At 37.3% G+C, this 12,041-nt stretch overlaps 1 protein-coding gene across 1 annotated transcript in view; it reads left to right on the top strand.

Annotated features, from left to right (window-relative positions):
* Positions 1–1,024: 1,024 nt before the first annotated feature.
* The window catches only part of stat4 (signal transducer and activator of transcription 4), a 35,071-nt gene continuing 24,054 nt past the window's right edge, over positions 1,025–12,041 (top strand). The window contains exons 1-9 of the mRNA XM_026144484.2: positions 1,025–1,150; positions 1,253–1,437; positions 4,224–4,359; positions 8,244–8,342; positions 9,786–9,878; positions 9,965–10,043; positions 10,132–10,217; positions 10,333–10,484; positions 11,689–11,847. Of these exons, the coding sequence (XP_026000269.2) occupies positions 1,310–1,437; positions 4,224–4,359; positions 8,244–8,342; positions 9,786–9,878; positions 9,965–10,043; positions 10,132–10,217; positions 10,333–10,484; positions 11,689–11,847 (932 nt within the window). The 5' untranslated portion in view covers positions 1,025–1,150; positions 1,253–1,309. The remainder of the gene's footprint in view (positions 1,151–1,252; positions 1,438–4,223; positions 4,360–8,243; positions 8,343–9,785; positions 9,879–9,964; positions 10,044–10,131; positions 10,218–10,332; positions 10,485–11,688; positions 11,848–12,041) is intronic.

Genomic DNA, 12,041 nt, shown 5'->3' with positions numbered 1-12,041 from the left:
ATTCTGTGGTTTATGTACTGTATTTAGTTAACAGTCTCAGCTATTAATATAACAGGTGTTAATCGATTGTGTTACTCTTAGTTTGTTAGTTTAGCTACTAACCAAGGTATTTAAAAAGTTGCCTTTGCAGCAGAATCAAAATCAAAACACATTTCAACACTTTATGGCTCATTAATTGTGTTTTGAACTGTTTGATTTTTTTTTTTTTAAAAAGGTTTGTAAATTATTTTATTATTGGTATAATAATCTTAAATGTCAAATGTTGCCTAAGAATATAGATAAAGTTAGCTACAGTATATGGTTCACCCATTGCGTTTAGCTAACCATTTTAACTGTCAGTTAAAAGTGTTAGACAGCTTAACCACTTGGTATAACTTTAACAAAACCTATCAACATTTCTAGTAATTTAATTTAATTTGATACTTTGTCATAATGCCAATTTAACTGCTAGCTTCAAAAGCAACATAATGGTTTAATGTTAGCAAACTGTTAGCAAGCAGTTTATCAGCTAGTCATAAATAATTTATCACCTTTAACTCATAATTTAATCTAGCTAGTGTAATTCAACAATTGCCTATAGATGCTTGTTTCCACCATTTAAAAAAAAAAAATTAATTCATATTTTCTGCTATCTGTTAACTTGAAATTCTAAGATACATAACTCAAAACTGGTGCAAACAAACTTCCATAAATTACTATATAAAAGTTTGTTTACAGTCACTGATTTCATCAGTTTATGGTTTATCCATTATGTTTGGTTGGTCATTTAGACTGTTTATCATTAATTTGTGATCTAGCTGAAAGTAATTTTTGATCATTAATTACCTATCTAAAGATTTATGTAATCAGCTGAGATAAATATGATGCATTCATTTCAGCTACTTCTCTAACTTAGTCTGTTTCTTTATATAACCTTACAGTATCACTTTTCTAGTTGCACCTGTTACCTGTCTAAAAGTTTAGGATCATTCTGAGTGTGTGATTGGCAGGAGGAGGAGGGGCCTTCTGAGTACCTGAGAACAGCCACTGAGGGGAAATGAGGTCGCTTCCTGATCTGAGAGGCACATATAAAAAACGAAAGTCAGCGCAAGGGAAACAAGTGCACATGGTAGATGAAAGCTGACGGGAAGGCAGCGCGGAAACATCTCAGGTAACAAACACGAGGAGAAGCGACATTAAACGGTCAAATAATTACATACAATAAATAATCCGTAATTTTAGATAATATTTAACATGTTATTCATGTTTTTAGAGCACTCTTTGGTGATAACGGGTGTGTGCATCGCGTGGTGTCCGAAGGCACAGCATCATGAGCCAGTGGAAGCAGATTCAACAGCTGGAGATCAGACTCCTGGAGCAGGTGGATTACCTGTATGACGATAACTTCCCCATGGACATCAGGCAGGGGCTGGCCAGCTGGATCGAGTCTCAGGACTGGTGAGTCTTCATCTATGTGCAAAGAAGTGTGGGGGAAAAAAAGTCTGTATTACAAAAAAAGGCAGCTGTCTTCATAGGCTGAAAGACCACATGGTATGGAGGACTGAAGCTGCCAAAATTAACATTAACTAAATACACAAATTAATGACTTAGTACATAAATAATTATGCAATTAAGTACACAACATGTAATATTAATGTTTTTCTTTTTTATCAAAGTATTGTGAACTATTTATTTACTATTTACCAAATATGTCTGTCTTTTCATTCTTCTTTCTTTGTAATGATTGTAATATAGCAGTTTATATAAGTGAGTTTTTATTTGTGCTTTAACTTAAGTTGTAGTTTGCTTCCAAAGGGTGGGGATGGTTTAGTTTTAGTATCAGTTTTATTTTTTGTAATGTAAGTACAAAATAAACCCATGACTCAGTCACATGGAGTTATCATCTTCAGTTAATAAAATGCATATTTTTATTTTATTTCAGTTAACTCAAATATTTATTTTATTCATTTTATATTAGTTTTAGTCGACTATAATAACCTTGTACATAAGACTAAAGATAACCAAATAATAAGTATATGAAAATATATTTAGGATATGAGTCTGGTGTTAATATGCTGGCAAAGAATCACCTCCATAAACACTCACAATGTCAGCCGTTTATATTTGTTTAATAAAGCATAAATGTCTAAATAAATATTCTTTAAGAAAAATACTTGAGGAAAAATGGAGTAAGGCAAAATGATGAAAAAATAATAATTTAGAAATGAGTAACTTGAAATTAAAATGGATGAATAAATAATTCAAGGAAATAATCCTATGTAATAGTTCTGAAGCAAAATAAGACAGAAATATTGTCTATCAAATATTTTAAGTGTATAGATATCTATATTTTTAATGGGTCTAGGCTTTTTAAATTTAAATCCAGAAAAGCAGGAGTTTTTGATCCAGACGTCTTCTGAAGCTCAGTGAAAGTTTGTGCAAACATAAACGATCACCTGTGCATCAAAAACATGTTGACAAAGCTGAGTTCAAATCGCTGAGTTTATACTTTTGTTCAGTTGAAGCTGATTGATCAAAACCATGACTTCTTGGTTTTACAGCCCACAACTTCACGTCATAGACCTCATTTCCTACAGGAAGCTCTTTTCAGTGAAAAACCCGCTGTAGCTGCACCTTCTTCCTTATCAACGAGAACAGTGATCATTTATCACCCACAGAGTGTTTGCTTTTAGCTAAAAGGAGAGTAAATGGATGCTTTTAGTTTTCGGTTTTAGCAGGATTTAGGAATGATTGTGGTCTGAGTTAAAGTACATTTTTCAACGGTGCTGGGCAGATCTGAGAGAACCTGCCTGAAGGCTCTTCCATTCCTTCACTAAATAACATGTACATAAGGCTACAAACCTTTGAGTTTTATTCCACAAGAAATACAATTTAAAAAGTCCAAGAAATGTATTGAAGACATAATTTTTCATAGTTTTCTTATTTTTTTTCTTATACAAAGAAAAGGTACATGTTTCTTGTTGTTTTCAAAACTTAAAAGACCTTTTTCTCCTCAAAGATTATTGGTTAAGTTCAGTCTAGAAATGCATATATCAGAAATAAATAGGTTATGTAATGGTAGCTACATTTATTTTTTAAATACAGTCTATGATTTTTAACTTGGGAGTAGAAGGATCCTGTTATGTCGCCATTCATCCCCTTGCGAACGGCGCTGTACGCCTAAGTGATGTCACACCTGCTGTAGCAAGCCACCATGTTGGTGTCGTGTCAGCCGGTCCTGCAGCTGTCGATTTCTTTAAAATGGTCCATTGTGCTTCTGCTGGGTTGAAGAGACAATACCAGTGCGAATGTGGAAGTTTTGTCTCAATTGCGACATCTATTGCTCACGAGAATACTGCAGGGGAATTCGCACCCTAAGTACTGGAATGAAGGGTACAGAGCTGTGGCGGCATCATTATCGGCATGAGAAGAGAGAAAAACCAAGAAGACAAACTTACTCTTGAAGTCTGGCTTCAGTGATCATTCAAGGAACTGCAGTTTTTGGTTTTTTGGGGGCATGACATGTTCTCCCCGTGTCTGTGAGGGTTCTGTCTGGGTACTCTGACTTCCTCCCACACCACAGTCCGAAGACATACAGTTAGTGGGGTTAAGTTAACAGATGATTCTAGATTTCCCATAGGTGTAAATGGCTGTCTGTCTCTCTGTGTTAGCCCTATGACAGACTGGCACCTGTCCATGGTGGTTGCAGGTGAGCGCAGCCTATCCATTGTCTTCCAACCCTTTATTGGAAGAAAATGGATGGATGGACAAAAGTACCACTATTGTCAGAACTTCCCAAATCACACTTATTTTTGACTCTTGAGCAAGGAACTATTCAATTCAGTTTTATTTATATAGTAACAAATCACAACAGCAGTTCCCCGATGGCACTTTATATTGTAAGGTAAAGACCCTACAATAATGCAGAGTAAACACCAACAACTTGCTCACCTCTGTGAGCAAGCGCTTTGGCAACAGTGGGAAGGAAAAACTCCCTTTTAAGAGGAGGAAAACTCTGGCAAAACCAGGCACAGGGAGGAGCAGCCATCTGCAACTGGTCTGACTGCAGTCTAAGAGCGAAGGGCTCTCATGGAGTGATACGGTACTCTAAAGTCATTAAGATAAGATGGGGCCTGATTATTCAAGACCTTGTAGGTCTGTGGTAGGTGGTAAAGCAACTTCTTTGTTCTTCACAGGTTTTGTTGCTCTGAATCTCCTGAATGTGTCACTCTGTATACTTTTAGGGACACCGCGGTGAACGACGAGTCGATGGCTGGCGTGCTCTTCACCAACCTGCTGACCCAGCTGGAGAGGGTGCGCTCGCAGGAGCAGAACTTTCTGCAACGACACAACATGAAAATAATCCAGCAGCAGCTGCAAGTGAGTCCACCTCTCCCCCAGACATCTAATTTCTCAGCACTTCAGATCTGCCTTTGTAACACAAACATTTGTTAGACTTCCTGTTTTCTAGGACAGGCTAGAAGCTACATGCTTGTTTTTTCACATGATGCACTTACTGAGTGCTCCACAGATGACAAAAACAACTGTCACCCTAATGTGCCCCATACTGGAAAGCAGCCTTGACAGACAGATGTAGTGTAAATAGAGGAAGTGTGTATGCTCTACTCACACAGTTTTATTGACACATATTACAGAAGAAACAGGTGAGATTTTTACTACGACGTGATTATGTGGAAAGATAAAAGCTCAACACGTGCTTTTAAAGCGTCACATACATGTTTACACAGCAGTGAATGAGACCGTTCGGCACACGGTGATGGCAGAAAGATGACAAAGATATGGGTTTCAAATCGCATATGGAGGAAAAGCTGGTTAGTTAGGTACTGGTATTTTTATATGGAAGATTGCAAATGACAAAAATACAAAAAGTTAACATAAATAAAAAATATTAATAATACATGCTGATATTCAATTAATAGTGATTTATCTAGTTAACATTATTTATGGTGGCTGCCAAAAATAAAAATTTGAGTTTCTTATTTAATATTAATATTACTGTTATCCATAGTGGATTAAAACTGCCAAAAATATAAATGAATATTAATTCAAAACTACTGAAAAATAACTACTTTGAATGAAACAGTTAAGAGCTGACTGAAGTGCAGACTTTTAGCTTTAATTCAAGGGGTTTAACAATTTCTGTATTAACTGTGTAGGAGATACAGCTATTTTTATACACACGTTATATTTTTAGAGTCTCAAAAGTAATTGGACAGTTGACTGATGACTTAACGGCCAGGTGAGGTCTGTGGTAAGGCAGGCCGGATTCTGGAGTCCTGAAAGAAGATAAAGTCTTACAAGAGTAAAGGGAAGATAAAAGTTTGGAGAAGGAGAGAAATCTGATTTGAAGCGTATAACATCTGTTAAACATGGTGGAGGTAGTGTGGGCCTGGGCATTTATGGCTGCAGGAACGGGTCACTTATGTTTACTGATGATGTCACTTCTGATATAAGCAGCAGAATGGACTGTGACGTGTACAGAGCTATACTCTCTGCACAACTGATCAGACCTAAAGAATACAAGCTACTAGCAGAGAGCCCCACAGCATCTAAAATCAGACTCATGTTTGTGTCGTGCTGATTAAAGCAAATCTGATGATCCTGATCAGTCTGATAGTTTTACATAAATCACATGATTCAGCGCAGGCTGTGGAGCTTTAGGATGTTTTTGAGGAAGTATATGCATGTTAATCATTTCTCATGATTACATTCGAAGAAAAGGCTTTTTTTTGTTCTTTTTTTTTTGTTGAAGCCACAACTGTGAGCATGGATTCAACTGCATGCAAATCTGTAGAAGAAGTTTCTAGTTGAACTTTGCAGACTTAAAAGTATTCAGGAGTTGTGGGAATTTTGCAAAGTTCGTAATTAGCTGCAGTTTATTTATGGCAGTCCAGATTAAGCAGCTTTAATTCTCATTTAAGTTGATATTTGTGGTGTTTCTACATGAGTTTCCTTTGTACAGCTCAGAAAAGAGGTCATGTTGGATTCTTTGCTCAGTACTTGTAGGTTATAGTGCTGCTCTGCCCGTGGCTTCTTGTTATTGTTGTGCACTTTTATCCACACACCTCAAACAAACTGAACACAGAGAAAACGTTCAGCCGTGAACTCCCTGAACTGTTGTCATTAAAGCGTCCTCAATTTGGAGAAGTAGCCTCGTGGTGTGTACATGTGCCTGAGGTGAAAGGGAAGTAAAATAATTGCCGTGCTCACGAGTTGGGAATTGCTGTAAATGTGCAGCTTTCTGTTTGTGTGCTGCCTGAAAGCTGCAGCTCCTGTTTTTGCTGCTACTGTTTTAATCAATTGAAGTCAGTAAAGAGCTTTTGCACATTGAATTCCTTTCTTTCATTGTTGTCTATAAACGCTTTAAGTTATTCTCTCTGTCGATGAACCCTTTGAGGATGTATATTCTGCCAGAGGAGCTTCTCAGGAAGTTTGGTTGTGGTCGTCACTCGCTTTTATTCTGGAAGAAAGACAGATACCTCTTGCAGAATGAACCCTCGAGGCTCATACCGCTGCTTCCTGTGAATATGTATATGTGTTATGTGTCAACACTTCTTAGAGGAAGTAGCTACTCCTGTGCGATAGTCGACGGTGTTTGTGGCTTGTTGTTGTTGTTGTTATGTGTTCATGTAACAGAGGAGAGATTTTAGCTCATGTTTGAATCTCTCTTCCATTCATGTTCACGCAGGGTCTTTCTTCGAGGGGAAATCCCTCGCAGTGGTAGGCGCACATTTTTAATCTGACCTTCGCTGCTTGCTGAGGGAAAATGTCAGGAGTGTTGGGTTTGACTGTAAAGTACCCATAACAGCAGGAGAAGTATTTATAGTGAATTTTTGCTGAATAATGTAGGTCAGCTTGGTGAACGGTACAAACTCTGAAAGGATACCAGTGCATCACTGCCGCTGTCATAAGACTGAGCGTGTAGGTGTGTGTGTGCGTTTGTGCGTCCTCAGTCTGTCATTTTAGTGATGAAATATTAGTCACACCTGAAGGCGAGACAAAAACTTTCCCTCTTCCTCCAGAAGAAGTTTTTTGTACTTTTCTTAGTGAGCATTTGAATGTATGTAGAGGCCGATATGCAGCTTCGGAAAGTTTGTGGCTTCTGCCGCATATATTAGCCATATATAGTCTAAAAATAAAGAGATTTAAAGATACAGGCATCTGGCAGGAATGTATGGAGGTGCCAAACTGCCAAAATCAAAAATAAGTTGATTTTTAAAAAAATGAATGAATATACCATTAAAGGCATCATTAGAATACCGAATTCACGAAAAAGAATATGTCATTAAAGGCACAGAAACAAAATATATAATCCCACTTATCAATATTTAGCAAATGCAAAAAAAACAAACCAAAAAACATCAAAAGGCCATTAACGACTTTAAAACCAATAAATGTGGGTATTTATTTATACAATATATGTTTCTATTGATTCTACTGTTTTACTTACTTTAAATTTCTTATTTTAATGATTAATGTCATTGCATAACTCTGTGATTTGCCTCATAAAAAAGCAAAAAAGGAATGTATTACGAAAATAATGAAATAAATACATCTTTGAAGAAAAGGAGAAAATGCTAATGAGTGAATGAACGTAGATGGATAGATTGAATGGAGAAATAAATAAATGTGGCACTCATAGATAGGGAATGCAATTTAAAACAAAAATAATAATTTGAGCCCTGAAGTCTATCCCTACTTAAGAAATCTAAGGTTTCTAGTGGACAATAATCCTCAGTTAGGGTTATTTGCTAAAGGTTAACAAGGTTTGTCTTAATGTTGCTTCTTTTATTTTATTTTTTAACCTCATGGTGCAAGTTGCATCATTACAATTTTGATTATGCAACTTTTACATGTTTATAAATGAGGCTCACACGCTCGAATCTGTTCTCTAATATTTAACTAAATGTTGTGGTTAAATTCTTTGCCCTTAAAGAGTCGAACCTGGATGAGCTCCAAATATCTGACTTTATTTACTCAGCTGCTGTTCACGGAGAATGCTCGTTTTGTGTCCAGTTAAACTTCATTCCTTTGTTATTGAACTAAAGGGCTTCTGCTCTGTCAGGGATTTCCTTTTCATCTCTTCTTCACAGATAAACAGACACTGTGGGAGTATTGATCATGCTGTGGTTGGTTTTATAGCCTACTTACACAAATGATCACATCATTAGGAAATCATTGGTTCGAAGGTTTTTTCTCAGGGGGTTTTATAACTGAAATTTTCTCTGTTTGCGTCACTGTAGCTGAAATACGCCACCAATCCTGCTGTAATGGCCAGAGTCATCTCCACCTGTCTCAGGGAAGAGCGCCGTATTCTCTCCAGTGCCTGCATGCAAGAACAGGTTTGTCACATTGTCTGCCTCAGTGAAGGGAAAGTCCCTTTATTACAGTCTCTGCTGGTAAATCTGGGCCACTACCAGGAAGACTACACTGTAAAACATATTTCACACCCCCACCCTCCCAACCAGCCAGTTCACTTTATTCCCAACAATCAGTGTTTGGCTTTTTACGGTAATCACTAAAGTGTTTCTACTCCCGTGAACAGGATAACTGTGTTTGTTTAAGCTGGGTTGTTCCATAGAGACTGCTGCTTCACTTAGCTCACTGTTTGGGTTTAATGCACCATAACTTTATTGTTATTGGAGCCAATAAAGAGTAATAAACTCACCTTGGACTACCTCCCCAGCACTACACAGCACACAGACATCATTAACACCTTTTCTTTCTAATATCCGTGCAAAAAAACGTTGTAAAGACCAAAAACTAAAGCAGTCATAAAGAAGTTTACTATATCGCCTTAAAACGTTTCAGTGATGCTTTGCAGCTTCTGCTCACATCAGATGGCACAACACATCTGTTATTGCAGGTTTAAACTCAGTCTGGTTTCAGGTTTCAGAGGAAGAAAGAGGTCTTCTATATGCAGATACTCATAGCTAGAGTTTAAACATTTAGAGATTCTCTGTGCACAGAGGCTGTTTGTTCCCAAAATATTACCCACGCAATGTTAAAATTTAATGTGCCAGAAAAATATTCAACACGTCCCAGTACACGATATGTCCAATAAATCGACTGTATACAAAAGATGCATGTAGCCACTGTGCTACATGTCCACATATTAACTAAATTTTCAGCTAACTTGAGAAAGCTTGATTACCATGCTGCATCCATGAACTGTACACAGACACAGCTACGTGCTAATACTATAATACTATGGTCAATATTCACTCACCCCAAAGCTGTGGACAGCCTCTACCTCAAAATAAACTGTGGTATTTCTCTGATAATTGGTTAAAAAATGCCTCAAAGACATAAACATGATGAAGATCCAGTCTTTAACTAAGTCTTCAGTTTGCAGAGACCAAAACCAGTGAGTAACATGTTTTTTATTCATGCACTGGCACCCTGAATTTTCCCAAAGTTAATAACATTTTCTTGTCTAAAGATGGCAAAAAAGCAACTTTAAAAAACATTCATTACACACTGTATTGAACATGAACCCCACATGACCCTGAATCACAAAGCCACAACATTTGCAACATTCTCTGTATCTACTGTACAATATAAAGCGCCTTGAGGCGACTTTTGTTGTGCTTTGGCGCTATATAAATAAAATTGAATTGAACATTTCAACAGCTCTTAGTTATGATGCTGTGGGAGCAGCACCAACAGACATATGAGAGAGTCATGTCATTAATGTTGATATGGTTAAATCAGAAGTAAATAAAGATTACAGTCTGTTCAGAAATGCAAAGTTGTAAATGTTTTTTTTTTGTTTTTTTTTACAGGGTCCTCTGGAGAAGTCTTTGCAGAACTCTGTGGCGTTTGAGAGGCAGAAGAACATGGACAACAGAGTTGGGATCATCAGGGGCAGCGTGCAGGTAACTCAAACACCTTCAATACAGGATGGAGAAAACACAAAGCTGAATTTTATTGATGAATTTTACACAAAAAAATGTGTTTCCAGTTGATGGACCAGGCTGTGAAATACATCGAGGACATGCAAGATGACTTTGATTTCCGCTACAAGACCCTGCAGTCTCGAGGTGAGCCATTTTACAAGTTGTAAAAATAAAAAGTCATTTACTATTTTAGAATTCTTATTTCATACTACTGTTTTTGTGGTTGTGTCAGAATCAACTGATAGAAACTCTGACGTGATGAAACAGGAAGTAACAAGACTACAGGAAATGCTAAACCGGCTTGACTTTAAAAGGAAGGTACGCACATGCAAAGCTCTGAAACGTGACAAAAATATATGCAGGTGTACAAATAAAAAAATTCATTCACAGTGTGTTGATCAGCCATAAACACTGTATTTTATGCCTTTGTTAGGAGATTTTATCAAAGATGGACGTTGTGATCAAAGAGATTGACGACCTGATGACCTCTCAGCTAAACCCTGAGCTGCAGGACTGGAAACGAAGGCAGCAGATTGCTGCCATCGGGGGTCCTCTGCTCACCGGGCTGGAGCAGCTGCAGAGCTGGTAATGACCTCCAACAAAAAGTCAGAAATCCTTACTGCTAATGCTAATTATTTATTTATTTATCTATTTATTTATTTATTTAGGACAGTGCATGTTAATGAACATAAATGTAAAAAAAAAAAAATTACATGAATGTAAACATACCAGATTATAGCCAAGGGCTAATTTCCATCTGTTGTCCTTAAGCATAAAAATAGACATAATAATTCATAAAAATTCATCATTCATTCATAATAAAAACTCCATCACCAAACTTACACATACACACCATTCTGTTCCCAAATAAAACATTAAAACTATACAACTCATACATGATCACACACTTGATTTGTCCATAACCAGTACTTTGTATGGAAGCCCAAAAATGCTAAAATAATATTAATAAATTATGTAAACAGGACATATGGTTGTATATCTGTTGCATTTGTAATAGTTAAGTACCATTTGTATATCTGCTTTTATATAGATATATGGAGGACCAACACCAACTGAAGTAAATTCATTATACAAAAAAATAAATGTATACATTATTTCTAATAAATATTTATTTATAGATTGAATATTAATTTCCCAGTACATATGACACCCTGTGATATATACTGTAAAATATATGCTATATGTCGCCCAACTTGACACGAATATTACTTGGTTAACTATATAGCTAACTCGTTAGTATAATTACTATGGAAGCTTGTTTCTGTGACTGAAAAACGCTTTGTTTTTGTTTTTTAATTTATTTTAAATGGTAAATGGCCTGTATTTATATAGCGCTTTACTAGTCCCTAAGGACCCCAAAGCGCTTTACATATCCAGTCATCCACCCATTCAAGCACACATTCACACACTGGTGATGGCAAGCTACATTGTAGCCACAGCCACCCTGGGGCGCACTGACAGAGGCGAGGCTGCCGGACACTGGCGCCACCGGGCCCTCTGACCACCACCAGTAGGCAACGGGTGAAGTGTCTTGCCCAAGGACACGACGACCAAGACTGCCCAAGCCGGGGCTCGAACCGGCAACCTTCCGATTACAAGGCGAACTCCCAACTCTTGAGCCACGATCGCCCCGATTTTTAATTGCCAGCCATTTCTCTTTTTCAGTGGCAGAAACGATCTTCTATAATTGTCAGTTGTCAGTTAAGTAGTTTACTAAATAAAGATCAGATAAATTCTCTGCCCTCATCCTATTCTTCGCTTCTCTCAGGTTCACCCTGACTGCCCAGAGCCTTTTCCAGATCAAGCGTCAGCTGGACAAACTGGGGGAGCTGGTGGTGAAGGTGACCTATGAGAGCGACCCAATACCCCTGCAAAAGCCTCAGATGGAAGAGAGAGTGAAATATCTCATCTACCATCTCATCAAGAGGTACCAACACAGCTCAGCAGAAGACATTTTATTCCTTTAGCATTTGTGAAAGAAATCTGTGTTGCATGTGGGGGTATTTCTATGATTTTTATTTTTTTTAAATGTGGTGACACAGAACAAGAATATTTAATTTGAAATGAATGAAGTGTTAACAAATACTCAAGTAAGGTACAAATAACTAAAAATTCTACTTA

The sequence above is a fragment of the Astatotilapia calliptera genome, chromosome 16 (assembly GCF_964374335.1).
Source record: "Astatotilapia calliptera chromosome 16, fAstCal68.1, whole genome shotgun sequence".
NCBI classification, from domain to species: domain Eukaryota; kingdom Metazoa; phylum Chordata; class Actinopteri; order Cichliformes; family Cichlidae; genus Astatotilapia; species Astatotilapia calliptera.
Note: the sequence above shows the minus strand (reverse complement) of the source record. Positions and strands in the feature narration are given on the sequence as shown.